Source organism: Plectrocnemia conspersa, unplaced genomic scaffold (assembly GCF_051122295.1).
Source record: "Plectrocnemia conspersa isolate PC_06_02 unplaced genomic scaffold, ASM5112229v1 ptg000014l, whole genome shotgun sequence".
NCBI classification, from domain to species: Eukaryota; Metazoa; Arthropoda; class Insecta; order Trichoptera; family Polycentropodidae; genus Plectrocnemia; species Plectrocnemia conspersa.
The window spans coordinates 185,707-202,863 of record NW_028277178.1 but is presented as its reverse complement, the minus strand read 5'-3'; the positions used below and the strand labels follow the sequence as shown (position 1 = coordinate 202,863).

At 39.8% G+C, this 17,157-nt stretch overlaps 2 protein-coding genes and 1 long non-coding RNA gene across 3 annotated transcripts; 1 reads left to right on the top strand and 2 right to left on the bottom strand.

Annotated features, from left to right (window-relative positions):
- The first annotated feature begins 616 nt into the window (after nt 1-616).
- Nucleotides 617-9,230, top strand: LOC148225886 (BTB/POZ domain-containing protein 2-like). Its single transcript, XM_088204588.1, has 4 exons — nt 617-1,404; nt 1,480-1,791; nt 1,854-2,142; nt 8,790-9,230. Exons 1-4 carry the CDS (start codon nt 713-715, stop codon nt 8,946-8,948), a joined length of 1,452 nt encoding a protein of 483 aa, XP_088060714.1. The 5' UTR covers nt 617-712; the 3' UTR covers nt 8,949-9,230.
- On the bottom strand, nt 8,356-8,600 carry LOC148225887 (uncharacterized). The gene is made up of 2 exons (XR_015812359.1): nt 8,557-8,600; nt 8,356-8,478 (listed from the first exon to the last, which is right to left on the bottom strand). It is a non-coding gene; the product is annotated as an uncharacterized LOC148225887 (long non-coding RNA).
- LOC148225885 (uncharacterized) lies at nt 9,124-13,666 on the bottom strand. The gene is made up of 4 exons (XM_088204590.1): nt 13,635-13,666; nt 12,986-13,573; nt 9,932-10,349; nt 9,124-9,368 (listed from the first exon to the last, which is right to left on the bottom strand). The coding sequence occupies exons 1-4, from the start codon at nt 13,656-13,658 to the stop codon at nt 9,241-9,243; spliced, it is 1,158 nt and encodes a 385-aa protein (XP_088060716.1). The 5' UTR covers nt 13,659-13,666; the 3' UTR covers nt 9,124-9,240.
- Between the last annotated feature and the right edge of the window lie 3,491 nt (nt 13,667-17,157).

The window sequence follows — 17,157 nt, the reverse complement described above, 5'->3', positions numbered from 1 at the left end:
CACTTGGCGTTTCGTATCGGTCCGGTCCGGTCCCGTTTCGCTTTCGCTTTCGCTGCAGTGTGCTAAAGGCGTAAAATGTTGCTTAATTTGTGTGTTGATACCCGTTTCACCTTTTGTTAGCGTTCGGAAATATCCCTTTTTGACATGCAGTCGGCTCCGATCGTCGTTACGAAACGGTCGGACTACGCCGAACTCAATAAAACTTACACACAATCACACGTGTTTTGAATTCAGACCTAAGAACTACTCTTTTTTAATTTGACGGCTAACAAGAGCGACATAGTATATTGATCATGTACGTACAGAACGGATTCTTAACGGAAAACTCCTATCTTAAATATAAAATAATGAATAAATATTTACGTCGCGTGTGAAAATATGTTTCGCTTCCCGCCGCACCGCACCGGAATTAGGAGTCGATGAAACAATTAGTGAAGGATTTGGTGGTTCTTCGGGGCTCCGGGAGATGTTGAACCATATTCGAGTGGTATTTTTATTGAAATAAAAAAGGTACACGAATGAAGTAAATCTAAGGTGACCAGATTTTGAAAATAAAAAAGGGGACGTAAATGTAGAAAAAGAAAGAAACAGCTGGTGCGCTTTTGCGCATGCGCGCGTGTCGAGCCGCTGGCAACCCCGGCCGCTCGAGTGGCCGAGTGGCCGAGTGACCTACAGTGCGGATATCCTCGGATAGCCGGAAAGTTTCGCCGAGATGAGCGCCGCCGCGGTGAACGCCGAGTGCCGCGACGAGGAGGCGCCGCAGAACATGCGGCGGCGCGAGTCAGAGCCGGCGCCGAGGGAGGCCGAGGTGGAGTCGGAGGGGGGAGCGGAGGGGGGAGGAGCGCCCGCCTACAACTGGCAGGCGACCAAGAGCACGCTCAAGGAGCGATTCGCCTTCCTGTTCAACAGCGAGGTGCTAAGCGACGTGCGCTTCCGAGTGGGCAAGGGAGCGCAGCGGCAGCGGGTGCCGGCGCACAAGTTCCTGCTGTCGGTGGGCAGCGTCGTGTTCGACGCTATGTTCAACGGCACGCTGGCGGGTGCGGGGACCGGGACGGGGGAGGGGGACGAGATCGAGCTGCCCGACGTGGAGCCGGCCGCCTTCCTGCACCTGCTCAAGTTCTTGTATACGGATGAGGTGCAGATCGGACCCGAGACCGTCATGACCACCCTCTACACGGCAAAGAAGTACGCCGTCTCCGCCCTCGAGGAGCACTGCGTCGAGTTCCTCAAGAGCAATCTGGGCAGCGACAACGCTTTTTTATTGCTCACCCAGGCTAGGCTGTTCGACGAGCAGCAGCTGGCCGCCCTCTGCCTCGACACCATCGACAAGAACACGGGCGACGCCCTAGCCGCCGACGGCTTCGTCGACATCGACCAGGACACGCTGCAGGCGGTGCTGGACAGGTTGCAGTTTGCAGTTGCTATAATTTCCATTATAATATGCATATTATTACAACACCACTTCCACTCCGCTTTCAGAGACACGCTGCGCATCCGAGAGGCCAAGATATTCGCCGCCGTCCTGCGCTGGTCCGAGGCCGAGTGCCAGCGGCGCAGGCTGCCCGTCACGCCGGCCAACCAGAGGACGGCGGCGGGCAAGGCGTTCGACAGCGTCCGCTTCCCGCTCATGTCGGTGGAGGAGTTCGCGATGGGGCCGGCGCAGAGCGGGCTGCTCTCGGACCGCGAGATCGTGCAGCTCTTCCTCTACTTCACCGTCAACCCCAAGCCCAACGTGGGCTTCCTGGACGTGCCGCGCTGCTGCATGACCGGCAAGGAGCAGACCGTCACGAGGCGAGCGTCCCTCTGCCCTCACCCGCCTCCCCGCCCATCTCACGCCGCCCCTCTGCCCGCAGGTTCCTCCAGTCCGAGTCGCGCTGGGGATACAGCGGTACCTCCGATCGCATCCGCTTCTCCGTCGACAGGAAGATCTTCGTGGTCGGCTTCGGTCTCTACGGCTCGTTTTTCGGCTCCACCGAGTACGAGGTTCAACTCCAGATTGTCCATTCCGGCTCCAAGAAGGTCTGCGGCGTCAACGGCACCTCCTTTAGCTCCGACGGCAGCGACGACATATTCCGCGCAATGTTCAAGGAGCCGGTGGAGATCCTTCCCAACACCGTATACGTCGCAAGCGCCACGCTGAAGGTGACCTTTTCATTTATTTATCATCATTAGCTGTATATTATATGTATTTCCTTCTCTCGAGTACCGCTGGTTAACGATCAAAATCTGTTTAGATACAAGCTTGTAAAACTATTGTTTGTTTGCTTTTAGTACCTATCCTATACCTATAGCTTTTATTTGTCATCAAAATCAAAAATTACGTCTTAAATTAATTAATTCTTTTCTTTACATATAAATAACCACTTCAATGTTTTTCTGAGAAAACAAGAAGAAGAAGCATACTGATTATATAGCCACAGGTTTTTTCACTGTACATACTTTAAATTGTTATAATTCAAATAATTGCTTCTTGATTTCTACAAATAATACTACAATATTGTTATTAGGTGTAAAAGGATATTTTGAATAAACAAATAACCTTTCGAACGAACTAATACATTTTGAATGTTTTTAATACAATTTGGACCAGGTTATCTAAGGTTTTTAAATACCGATTGAATTTTTCAATTCTATGCCTCAAATTATTATTAGTTATGTCTGTTACAACAAGCAGCGTCTAAAATATTTGAAAGAATCTTAAAAATATAAAGTTACAACTATGACGAGTAGAAAAATAATCCTGCATACATTTCACATATTTAAAATAACTCGAGAAACGCTTTCACCTCATTAAGGTTAATTTCTGTCCATTCGTTCCGTTTCGTGTTTCTCACTGACATATTTAACACATTGATCGCCATGTCGGTCACCAGTGCGCCTTGACGGCTATAATGAAATTAACGAATAACAAAAATCATACATTAAATTGTTATACAGCGCCAACGGGCACGCGCACTGTCTATTTTCCCATATAGATTGACCGACAAAGTAACTGTTCATACTCATAATTGTAAGAAATTTGGTAAAATAAATATCTTATTTTTTCAAAAACAACACCCGCGCATCCGCAGTCTGGGCACATGGCACATAGGCCCACGTAACAATATAAAAATGAAAATAAAGAAAATTTTAAGACAATTATAGAAATAAGAATTTAACCAATATAATTAAAATGTACTGTGATTCGATTGTCTCTATTTGCACAATATTTTATTGACTTGTAATATAATCCTCAAACTCCATTTAGAGTTACTTTATTTACTGTAAAATTTTAAAAACACTAAAATACTAAGCACTATATAACAATCTTAGAAGCACTATGAACTTAGTTTAGTCACTTTATATTAGTTGGGCGTTAAAATTCTTAAATTATTTTATATTACAATTTTTTTAATGTAATTTAAAAAGAAAAATAAAACAAGTAATGAAAAATGCAAAAATAACTTAATTTAATACAAAAAAGCAACATATTTTGTTTTATACTTTTGTTATGCGAGCGTGTTTCATTCGTTTATTGTATGCAATACAATTTTATGCAATACAATACAATATTTTTTCTTTCAATTTTTTGTCACGCAAAATAATCTTAACTGACAGTTTTCGTGCAGCAGGTGGCGAAAAAAATATCCATTGGTTAAGTGCTAACCCATAATCTGTTGTAATCCATCATGCGTGGAATGCGCAAGCGATCGGAATGAATTTGCTCCTTTTTACAAAAGTCAGCAATAACCGCATCATATAATATATTGTCTTTCTTTAATTTGTCTAAAAGTTTTTTTCTATTGATATGAATGAAGAAATAGTCAAAGTGAGAATAGATTGTCAGCAAGAGCTGACAATCTATTCTCACTATGACTATTTCTATTGAATGTTTTAATTATTTTCATTGTCGAAAATGATCTTTTACAGAAGCACTTGTCGCCGGTGTGGCAAAAATTAATTTTATTAAATTAAATACTTCCGTTAATATATCTTTTAGTTCATTTTTAATAATCACATTAATACAATTTATAGATTTCAAATGGAATTCTGGTGACGAATATATATAAATAAGTTCACTTTTCAACCTCATAAAATTAAAAAAAGTTTCATACGAGCGTTGAAGTGATATAAAAAGTGTTTCTGGAAAAAAAATTTGTATTCCTTAAATTTAGTAATGTTCAAAAGGTATAGCTGCTTCTTATCAACCAATTAACGCCCGCGGCTTCGCTGGCCTCGAGGAGAGCGTCCGATCGTCGACTGCGCTAGTCCTCATCGCCGGCGACTTTAACGCCAAAGCCGCTAAATGGGGCTCCACGGTGACTAACCGAAGAGGAAACCTGCTCTGTGAGATGGCCTCGAACCTCCACATACACGCGGCCAACGTAGGAGGAGGTTTCACTTTCGCCCGGGGCAACACAGGATCGGTCATTGATGTGACCTTCGTTAACGAATTGATACATCAGCTTCGAGCTCGCTACCCGCAACCATAGACCACGGCCAGAGGCCAAAAGCGGATGGAGCGTGAGAAAGCTGAACGTCAAAGCTCTGGACGCAAGGCGATCAAGACCGCCGCGCACGCTGAAACAGGAGCGGAAACTAGTACGTTCGCTGCAGATCAGCGTACTGGTGGACTGACGATATCGCCGACCTTCGACGCACGTGCCTAGTCGCCCGAAGAGGCACGCAAAGACGCCACGGCAGTGAGGAAAAGCACCGCAGCTACAGAGGCGAGAAGCGCCCTACGTCGTGCGATAATGGAGAGCAAGGCGCGGTGCTGGGCCGAAATGTGTAAATCAATTGACGAAGATCCCTGGGGGAGGCCGTACAGGATTGTCAGGAACAAGCTGGCTGACAGAACTTCCTCAACAATGCCGGCAACATGGAGGCGGTAGTCGAAGGACTGTTTCCGCAGCACCCCACGACCGACAGAACACTGCACAGCGGCCAGACAGACGTCGAAGAGGAGTTCCTCTCGTTCTCCAATGAGGAACTACAAGGAGCAGCGAAGCGCATCAAATCTGCAAGGGCACCGGGACCCGACGGCGTCCCAAACGCTGTGATTAAGCGCATTGCAGAAAAAGACCCCGCGCTACTCTTTTCCGCCTTCTACGCCTGCCTCTCCGAGGGAGTCTTTGATGCATCATGGAAGCGCCAAAGGCTCGTTCTCATATCGAAGGGCAACAAGGCGACGCCCGGCCCCTCCGCGTACCGACCACTATGCATGCTGGACGGACTGGGCCAATTGCAAGAGTGGATGATCCTCGAGCGGCTCCAACACACCCTAGAGGACACAGACAGAGGACTGTCACTGCATCAGTACAGCTTTCGCCGCGGACGCTCCACGATAGACGCCGTAGGCCGCATAGTTACGATTATTTCTTGGCCAAAATTGGCACTCCAGCTTACCTGATCCGCATGATCGAACACTACTTCTCGGACAGGGTGCTGGAGGACGACTGCATGGGCGTGAGCTCTCAACGAACAGTCACGGCAGGCGTTCTCCAGGGGTCGGTCCTTGGACCCGCTCTCTAGAATGGACGTGGTCATTTTAATTACCGGGAAGTCGACAACTTCTTTACAGATAGCCGGATAAGAGGCCCTGCGCTCAGTAAAGAGATGGCTAGACGGCGCCGCACAAGACGAAGAAAGGCAGAGCCTCCCAAACTTATCTTTGATGGTTTCAAGGTGCCACGCGCCAGGACAATGAAGTACCTTGGAATGCACCTTGACGACAAGTTCCGCTTCTCAGGCCATGCAGAACAGGCAGGAGATGCACGAAGGCCTGCCAAGGGACGACGCCAGAAAGCGCACGTTTGACCGATGGCAAGAGCGTTGGGACATGACGCTCAAGAGCCGGTGGACCCAGAAGCTCATACCGAACCTCAAGACATGGTGCCAGAGAGGCCACGGCGAACTGAGCTACTACTTGACCCAAGTGCTCACCGGACACGGCTGCTTCGGGTCCTTCCTAAAAAAGATAGGAAAGGAGCCAACAGAGAGATGCCACCACTGCGAGGAGCCAGTCGACGATGCTGATCACACACTGTTCAAGTGCGCGGTGTGGACCTAAGAAAGGTCCCGGCTGAAGGAAGCCCTCGGGGAAGAAGCAGATGGTCCCGTCCATGCTCCAAAACAAGAACAAATGGTCAGCGTGGGTGGCTTTTGCCTCGAACGTGATGCAGGCCAAAGAAGAGGACAGGAGCCGACGACGACTACCGCAAGGCGCCCAACCGACAAACTGCCAATAGCACCACAAAGGCGCCTCACGGAGCAGACGACGACAACGAAAGACGAGGAGATCGGGGGGTGATCCAACACTGAGGTGAGCCCCTCGGATCCCAAAAGAAACGAAGAGCGCAAGAAGTGCGCCGGGCCCAGCTGCCTCTCGAAGTACTGTCTTTTGAAGATTTCCCCCCTCAACAAAAAAAAAATATATATATATATATACATATATCGACTAAACACGATCAGAAAATCTAAAAAAATCCAGATGTCAAATATATAATGCGTTAAAACATTTTAAAACACGTAAAACCTGTGAAAACCTTAAACGTAAACAACGTACAAAAAAAACTTTGACACGTGTGGATCGAAAAATAATTAGAATTTCTAAAGAAAATTCATTAAAAACTGCTGTAGACATTAGAAAAGAAGTAAATCAATTAAATGAAAGTGACATAAGTGTTAGAATAGTGCGTAAAAGGCTGTATGAAGCAGGATTATACGGCACCATTGCTCGACGTAAACCATTAGTGAAAAAAAACAATCACATATTACGCGTTAATTTTGCTAAAAAATCATTTAAACTGGACACTATTAGGCTGTAAAAATGTTTTGTTTAGTGATGAATCTAAGTGCAATAGAATAGGCCCTGATGGAAGGCAATATTTTAAAAGATATGTAAATGAAGAGTACAACCCCAGAAATATCATAAAAACAATTAAAGGAGCTGGTGGAAGCATTATTTTATTGGGTTGTATGTTTTGGCAAGGGGTTGGTCCTATCCATTTAATTTAAGGGATTATGAACCAGGAAGTATATGTTAATATTATGGAACCTGTAATGCTGAAGATTTCGGGTCATTGCCCTGTTTATCAACAGGACAATGACCCGAAACATATTTCACGTAGGGCAAAAAAGTCGTTCGCAGACAATATAATGGATATTTTGGAATGGCAATCATGCAGCCCTGATCTAAATCCTATTGAACACTTATGGGGACCTTTAAAACACAAAATTAAAAATTAATTTGTCACAAATTTAAAATAAATAAATTAAAATGTAAAAAACGAGTGGGAACTGATTCCTGCCGCAAATACGAACAATTAATCGAGTCAGTGCCTAACCGTTGTAGGGCTATTATAAGGACAAAAGGTCACTACAAAATATTAATGGTAATTTTATTTTATTTTATTTTTTTTATTTGTTTTTGAATTTTTAGAATACACTCATATGTATCTCGCAAATAGGTGAATTTGACTATCAATTTTATAAATTTAATTTTAAATTAAAAATAAATATTTTAAATATTTATTACAACATAGTATTATTCACGATTATGTAGATTATCTAGATAAAAAATAAAAAGTTGAAAAGTTTTAACAATTTTATGTAAAATTTGCACTTTACATCGCATTTTTACAAAATTTCACACATGTGACGCATTGTTGTAACCTGTTATACTCTATTTTTTTCCAACAGTCAGTGCATGTAAATAGTGCTCAACGCGTGACAATCACGTGTTCTTCAAAGAAAGCTTCTAATTGGTTGTTCACTTAAACGGATCTACCCCCGAATAATATTTCAACAGGGTAGTATTGGTTTGCTGTTCACGAGATTTTATTTGCGTGTGTGTACGGTTGTCGAATTTTTTTAAGTGTAAAAATGTTTTCTATGGACAGCAATACTAAAATTAACCCCTGTAGTCTTCCAAAATAACGGACTAAAAGAAATCACATAAATCTTTTTTTTATTAAAGGGAAATTTTGGAAAATCCCAACCAAATTATTGACAAAGTACCAACAAAGGCAAGAGTCTGTAAATAATCAATTTATTGAATTATTCAAATATATAAACATAATAACTTTAAATTTTCAGAAATGTATAAATTATTTTATAGGGCTATTGGGACAATAACGCCAAAAATATGGAAAAAATGCGTTGAGCATGTTAAGGATAAGGTTGAAATTTATATGTGGGAATTAGATAATGTGATAGAATTAAATATTCAGTCATTTTTATTATTGTAAACTAGAATTGATTCCTCAAATCGATTTTATTTGCTTTTATTCAATAAATTGTTTTATATTTAGTATTAAAAATATGTTTTCTTTATAATCCTTGCTTTTAGTATTAGTTTTCACGTGTTTTCTAATTGTATATGTTTTTAAAATTACTGAAGTATTTTATTTATTTAAAAAATTCGTTTATTTGTTCTGATTCAGCCCTGTCCTCAGCGATCACGTAAACCCCGCGTGCCTTTGTTATTGTCGCTGACTGTTGGAAAAAATAGACTATAGGTTACAATGATCTTAATTTAATTTAAATAAATAAATTAGCGAGACTAAATCAAACCAGCCGGAGACTGATCCAACTCTTTTAGGACCCGTGTATAATTAGTGTTGAAAAGAAACTACTATCTGGGGTTAGATTGTAAGCGACAATCTATATATATTGCGTCAAAAATAGAACTTCGATTTTTTTCTCAAATTAGAATTCCACCTGAACAAATAATCTTTCAAATTTACTTAATTTCCAACTAGTTCTTGAATTCGATGCTAATTTAATGTCTTATTTTTCCATTCCAGGGCTTGGACTCATACTACGGAACCAAAGGAATGCGGAGAGTCTTCGTGGACTGTCCCAACGGCGACCGGGTCTCCTTTCAGTTCTCGTACGCGGCCGGAAACAACAACGGCACCTCAGCCGAGGACGGGCAGATCCCGGCCATTATATTCTACACCTGAAGCGGCACTCCGGATGCTTCTTTTTATTTATTTAACGAGACCCGGATCGCGAGAGCTCGGTAGGGAGGTTGAGGACACTCGGTGTCGATGAGAACGTTATCCGTTCAAGTGTTTAATAGAGGTAAAAGAAAGCGACGTGCGATCGTTCAGAAGCGCGTTCAGTGAAGAGACTTGGTCGGTAATATTTATTTATTTATGTACGTTACGTAATTTATGCGAGGGAGCCCGAGGAAGTTTCCTCGCCTGAGCGATTATAAAAATAAATATGAGTATTTTTTGATAGACTGCACTTTCACTCGGCTCCATTTTTCTCGTTCCACTTCAAGTGTTTTGCATTCAGGCGTTCGTCGCACGAAGGTCTGATTCTTCGAACGGCCGCGTCCAGGTCGTCCTGCGAGATTCTGGCGTTGCAAGGTCGTCCTGCGTAAAGTTTCAAGCGTTTACATAACATTCTAAGCGATTGCGTCGATCGAAACTAGTTATATCTCGTATCATTATGCGGGTTCGATTCCGCCGAAGGTCATATTGTGACGACTTAAATCGAAAACATGGAATGAATAAAAATAACGCATGTCGACGATAACCCCCCTGAGTTATCAGTTTCGACTGAATGTTTAGTGTAGAAATAGCATCGATAATATATTTTGCAATAACAGATTTAGTGGAAAAAAACTAGCTGACGTTTATGGATGTTAAAAGTTATATTACTTTGTCATATAAATTATCAAATTTAGAAAATCGACTGTTGCGAGATCTATACGATATGTCTCGGTTCGTTTATATCGAACGAAGAAGACTACAAATATGAAAGCAATTAGTAAGATATATATTAAGAGTTAAAAAGCTCATCTCCAAAAAATATATTAGTCAATATCGAACTATTGAGTTACTCAAAATCACCGGCAACTCGAATGGGACCAGAATAGAGAAATAAATCCATAGATACTGACGGAACTTTGACAGATTTATGGCGCATAACTGACCTCCCTTAGCCATGGTTCTCCTGACGACTTCCATGGCGGCTTCCTTGCAGACGGCGCACACGTCCGAGCAAGAGTAGCCTTCGGTTGCCCCGGCGGTCTTCTCGGGGTCTATTCCCTCAGAGTTGGTTCCATCGAAGCGGCCGCGTATCAGAGCCAGCCTGGTCGCGAAGTCGGGAGCGGGCACCAAGATTCTCTTGTCAGTCCTCCGCAGCAGCGCTGGATCGACGTCCCAGGGAAGATTAGAGGCGGCCACAAAGAGCACGTCGTCCGCCAGGCTGTCCAGCTCCACCAGAAGTTCGGCCTTGAGCCTACGCGACGCTTCGTGCTCTCCTCGGCCGCCTCTCGAGGACATCAACGCATCCACCTCGTCAAAAAAGACGACAGATGGAGCGCTCGAACGAGCTGACTCGAACAGAGCCTAAAAGACGGTAATAAAATGTTAGACGTTAGATCGACGAGGACAAAATGTAAAAAGAATGAAACTATTTTAATATTTCTTATAAACCCAGAGTTTTCTGTCCTTTGTGAATCAATGCTCGATATTTTTTTATTTTTTAAAACTAATAATATATATTACACAAAAGATAATACAGCTGTGTAGAGAAAATTTTTACATTTTTTTTTCATGTTAGTTTTAAAAACAACCACTATTAAAGATATTTTAAGTTTCTTCAAGCTATATCCTATCAATATTAATAGAGATATGATTCAAGTGATATTAAATTACGGGAGTAATCGTCCATAAAATTCGTAACATCTATAAACATTTAGATTATCCGGTCCTGAAGGAAGAATTGTAATTTTTTGCCAGTTCAATGAATTAGAGAACTCATTGATGTGAATTGATTTTATTTGAACGATTGTTCGAATTGACTGAATTCTAACGTTCAGAAAATCAACCCTGCATTCGGTTACAAAATAATTAAGAGGATAAAAAGAGCAACATAAGAAAGTATTGGCCGATTTAATCGATTCTATAAAATAAGTCGATCTGAAGAAAATATTCATCAATATTGGTCAATGTAAAAGAGACTACTACTTAAAAATAGGTATAGTAAGTGCTACAAATATTAAAACAATATATGAGAATTTGAATTATTCATGTTCACTAACAGTATTTCTATAAGGTGACGACAGGTACTCCTTTTTAGTCCAGTCAAATAAGGATTTAACCACGGAATGAAAAATTGAAAGCTGAAATTTTGCCCAGACTTTTGTTTTGATAGTCTTAAGACGGGCTGAAAAGTCTCATAAGATCGAGTGTCCGCTAGTCATGATATCAAAAGTTAAAGGTCACAAATATAGTTTTTTGCAAATATCTCACTTCCTATACGTTGGACGTCATTAGATGTTACACAAAATTTGTAGAGAATGAAATTTTCTACAAGTTTGGCGAACTTAATTTCTTAATATGATTAACCGTTTACGAAATATAGCGCGGAGAGCGGGAAGCGCGCACCCGTTTATAGGATAACGCTAGATAAACTACAGAGCGTGATGCCTAGTACACTTTAAAAATTATATAATAAAAATATTTTATTTATTATTATTTATAAATATGAAATTTATGAGACAATATTAATTGAAATTTTAAATTAATAAAATAAAATATTTTTAATACATTATAAGTAATAAATATGATTTATAAACAATAAATAACAAAATAATACATTCGCGTCCACACCACCTTTGAGGTAAAATGCAAGGGGCGTTTTTATTTAGACAGGGTAGGAGTAGTCAATGTTGTAAGGATGTACAACATTGACTAACAACCTCCAAATGAATGGTATCAAAAGCTACTTGATTGACCTCTGATTTTTGAGAAGATTCCTCCTTTTCGTCGGCGTTCTCTTCTGGTTGCGAAAAATTTCCGCATCATTATCGTCATCCTCGTTTTACGTCACATTTGACTCAAGGACCACATGAACAAGTTAAGTTCCTCTATTAAAACGATCTGATTTTGTTAAAGCGATGAAGCATGCTTGTCCTTGACAATGGCCACAAACTTTAGAGCATTGTAACCTTACTTCCCACAGTTCGCGCAATTACAGAAAATTCTATTCGGCGGCATTAATGTTGTCACTACAAGATCTTGTTCTGTAAAATGCACCTCCATTTCTCAGGTTGTAAATCCCTTCCTAACAAAGTTTGGATCTAGAAGTAAATCCGATTGATATCCTGACGAGCAGCTTCACTTGTAGGCGGAAGAGATGATAATTGCACCGGTCTGTTGAGTCTTGTTGATTTGATGAATTTTGTGTATCTCAAATTTTCAATACTATGTTCTGATTTTGGAGCATTATATATTGCTAAAAGAACACGTATTACATTTTTAAATAATATATTTGAAGGGCAATGGGAACGCTCGGTAACGAACGTTCCCACTGCAACGGCGTCGGCACGATTTTATTGCTTTTGACGTGGATTTGTAACTTCTGAGAAGGGATAATTGTTTGTTGCTCTCTTACATTGGTTAAAATTTGGCTTAGATATGCTTCATTCGATTCGCACTTATTGTTATAAACAGACTTAATATGAAATCGAAATATTAAAAAAACGACTTCTGACTGGCCAACTTTTGCTCCCCTCACCGGAAAAAATGAAATGACGTCCACAAAGACATGTGCATTAAAATAAATACTTTGTTCCATAAAACGAATTGCTTGTATATTTATGCAAAGTAAATCTTCGAAATTTTTTTCGGAAATGGGTTAGTTGTAGTTATTCATAAGGTGTTCACGTTCTGATCAATGCTCGATCATACTTTATCTGTCCAACAGTAATGCACGAACAATTCATTTTATATATTACTCATTTAAATTGTCCTCGAAAAAAAAATCTAATAAGTATTTTTTCGATAACCGCGAATGACGCACATACGCGTGCCCCGGCGGTAAAGAGTTAATATGATACAATTTCGTATCTAACGATTTTACATAAGTTAAAGTCTTAGGTAAAATTACTACGCGATTCTCATCTGAAAAATCGCATAGTTTACGTAGAAGAGTTTGAAGAATTAGATGTAACTTAAATTTTTTCATTTCCTCGTCTCACCTTGATGATCTTTTCCGACTCCCCTCGCCACTTGCTGATCACGACCGCGGGAGACACGTCGAAGAAGGCTCTACGAGAGACGGACGCTGCGGCCCTCACGAGCGTGGTCTTCCCGTTGCCCGGCGGGCCGTGCAGAAGCACTCCTCTCCACGGAGATCTGCCGTCGGGGAAAAGCTGCGGAAAGTTCGCCACTGAAGTCAGGGCTTCCAGCAGGCAGGCCTTGGCCGTCTCAGCGCCCTTCGCGTCTTCCCACAGCGCCGGCGTCACTTTCGCTTCTTCCGGAGATATCGCCGCCTTCAATTCCGTCTCCACCTCCTCCTCCTCCGCAGATTTCTTCTTCTCTCTTTTCTTTCGAGAAACCTCTACTTTCCTACACAGCTGCGGCTGCTTGTCGAACCTGAGCTGGAAGTAGTCGCAGTAGTCGCGCAGGATCGAGTCCAGATCGACGTTGTCGCACACTTCGAGCTCGTCGTCCAGCCCGGCTTCGGAGACGAGGGCGTCGGCGCTCCTGAAGAGGCCCTCCTCGCGCAGAAAGTCCGCCGTCAGGTGCAACAACTGCCTCCGCCTCGCTCTGTTGCCGCGCTCCTTCTGAAACAGGTCATAACGTCTGAGCTCCGAAGCGAGGAAAGCTAGGAGCGGGATTACGCACCGCGTCCTTGGCGGCCGCCCTCATGGTCACCGTATCCCGGCAACGGCGATCGATAGAGATCGCTCGTAGCTAGGGAGATTTTAATATAAAACTTTGCAACTTTGATGCACTTTTTACAATCTTATCCGAACCCTTTGAATAATATATTAAGCTTGATTCAAAGAAAATATTGCTAACGACATCAGATCATATTAATTAAGGTGACTAGACGTCTTTCTTCGAGGAGGATTGTCCTCGAACAAAAATTCAAATTGCAATTTTTCCCCAAAAAAATGTAATCAATTGAATACCTTATTTGAAGAACAAACATTGCTACAAAAATATTTTTTACAGGAGGGAGTTAAAATACATTTCATTTTTTTATTACAAGGAAATATTTTATTTAGTGCGTTTTAAATATATACATTAAATAGTAAAATATAATAAATTTATATTAAAAATAAAATGATATACACAAAAAAATATACTCAGAACTATTCATTTCGACAATGAAACAAATTTCGAAAAAAGTGGACATTAGTCTTTATAAATATAAGGTCTCCAATTCGGAAATGGCCTTTTTATTTTAGTGTCCTCTGATATTTTCAAAATCTTATCACCTTATATTAATGCAAGCTGTGAAGGGCAGTAATATATTTTATTATAAAATATAAATTCTTTGAACTTTATTTTAAAAATGTATTTATTCATTAAAAAAATAAAGCGACGTCAAAAAGGTTGGCGACTGCTGTACTAGAGGGTAATTTTTCTCAGTCAAAAATTTTACTGCATAGATACAACTCGCTAATATTCAGAGACTCGATTTAATTTAATTTACCAATGAATAATTTCAGTGTATAACTTAGGCCAGTAATGGCGAACCTAGTAACACACTTTGGGTGACACGTATCGTTTACGGACGGTCTTCGCCTAAATTTATTTCCAATAAGGATTTGATAAAGTTAAAATCAGTGCCAATAAGTACACAAAGGAACGAAATATGTAGGATTGTTATAAAAACAATTCGCGACCTAAGCATTGCTAATCAAAAAATGTGAGATTTGTGAAATTGTTTATGGAAGCTTTGATCCTTTTCATTATTTTTTTCATCATCAAGAGGTATGGTGTGCCATGGTAGGATTCATAGAATTAAATGATTTAATGCCAGTTGTACCAAAAATAATGAATTTAAAAGCTGCTCGAGCCCTTCGCAAGCGAGAATTTTCCGCACTTTTACAGTTTACAGGAAGTTAATTCAACCAACAATGGACAGCTGATGTTTAATAATGTGAGGTAGCTGAGCAGAGAAAAATTACTTGAATAATTTGTGGAGTGCTTTGTAGAAATTTATTTTTTATAAGATTTAAAAGAAATTTATTATTAATTTTTTATTTTTATTAAAAAAAATTTTTCTCTGTTTCTATGAATGAACTGACCTTAAAATTACAAGGTTGAAATATATTGCAGTTATATTTGGATACATAAAAGTATTTTTTGTGATACCTTTTTATTGGCGTTAAATAATATTAAAAAAAAAACAACGAACAGATAAAGCAAATAGTGCTTGCTTGGGCTTGTAGTGCACATAATACCGTCCTTCAATTGAAGATTTAGAAAATGCCATTCAACAACAAAAGTGTAAGAGAAATATTTGTTTTTGCTTACATACTTTATCTAAAATATTTTTTTATTAGGGCTGCAAGTATAACAAAATTATGGATATTTCTAGATGCACATGGGTTAAGTTAGGTTTTTTCAGAATTTTGACACACCAAGCTTTAAAGGTTTGCTATCACTGACTTTTGTATATGAAGCATGAAAGTAGCAGTAAAAAAGTTCAGCCGATTGATTAATTATTTTAACGCTGCTTCTGCCTAAAAATAATCCACCGTCTATCTATGATATTCACCGTTAGAATAATATATTCGAATGTTGTAGTTTCGGTCGGTCTACAAAATTAAATACATATGCTTTGCTATCAGGCATCGTACATAAACTGTGAGCTGAGCGTCGTCGCTTATATCAGTCGATTAATCAATCTGAATACTAAATATTTCATGACCCGCTCGTTATACCATTCGACCTAATCTTAGGTCGCGACCCTAAGGTTAAAAAACCGCGTAATAATACATAAACAAGGACAAACACATAGGAAATCTTCTATTGAGGCGTATTAAATTGGCAGGGTTTCAACATCGGCCCTATAGAAAGCTACAAGAACAAAGGTTTGGCTAAACAAAACGTAATGCCTGCACTGCACTCTCTGGAAGTTGTCCGAACCGAAGTTACAACTGAAGTCGGCCGAGACCTACGACTTCGAGGAAGCGACCACACTGCCCCAAATTTTATATGCCGTCCGGACGGCGGGTTCTGTCACATACAGCTGGCATATATGCGCGCGATCGAAAAATGTGCCAAATAATCGCAATTTTTAAATTGTCATATTATTAAAATTTCGCTACTGATAATTATAAAAGTTTGTGTGGGCACTCACCAATACAATATCAGTGAAAACTTTTCGGTCGTAAATATTCAATTTACGCAAAATCTTTGTCAGCTTTTGCAAAATGCTATAAGGCATAAAAATAATACTTCAGAACACAAACACCACATCTGTGACTATCCTAGAATTTGTCGCCATTGATTCTAAATAAGAATTCGTTGTGGTGTGCCATTTATATAAACCGATCAAGGAAAATACATAAGGATATTCGAAACGATTTTTTGTAACAAAATCAAGTACCGCTAATTATTTTTTAGTTATTTAATTTTATATGAAAAAAATAACAATATCTGTTAAAAGAATATACTATCAAAAATATAATTAATCCTTTTTGGTGCCCTAAAATATTCAAAGATGTCAGTTGAGGAGTTGCCATGTGAGCAATAGTCCGTTCATAAAAAAATTTAATACTATTATCAACTAATGTTCAATGTTTATGTATATAAAAATAAAATATTTTATCATATCCTAAGTCATTGAATTTTTTAAATATATCTAAAAATATGAATAATAATGAAAACCATGTTCTATAAATATACTTTATAAATAAATAGTATCATCTGAGATAGTAGCAATAAAAATATTTGAATTTATTAAAGATTATATATATATATATAACAAAATTTAATTTGTTTAAATGTAAAAATTATGACTCGTATTAGGTTTTTTAACCTTCGTGTCTCTGAGGGTAGATTGGTGATAAGGGATTTACGTTAAGTGTTTATTTTGAAATACAATGCGTTTTTAAACTTAACTCTTTGGCTTTTTCGTTTGGCGACTGGCTTGCACGTTTTTTCGAGTTTTCACAACCAGGGCGGTTGGGGAAAGTGGAGGCATTTGTTTTTATATTTAATTAAATGATTCGTTGCTAGACAACAAATAAACAGTATTGCACGTACGTATTTAACGAAAAGATAAATTACTTTTGGTATTGTCGCTAATTCGGATCAATTGGTCAGTAATTATCAAATGAAACGGTTAGTAATATTGTTAATATGAATAGCAACAAAATAATTGTCTAGAATTAAAATAAGATTTTCG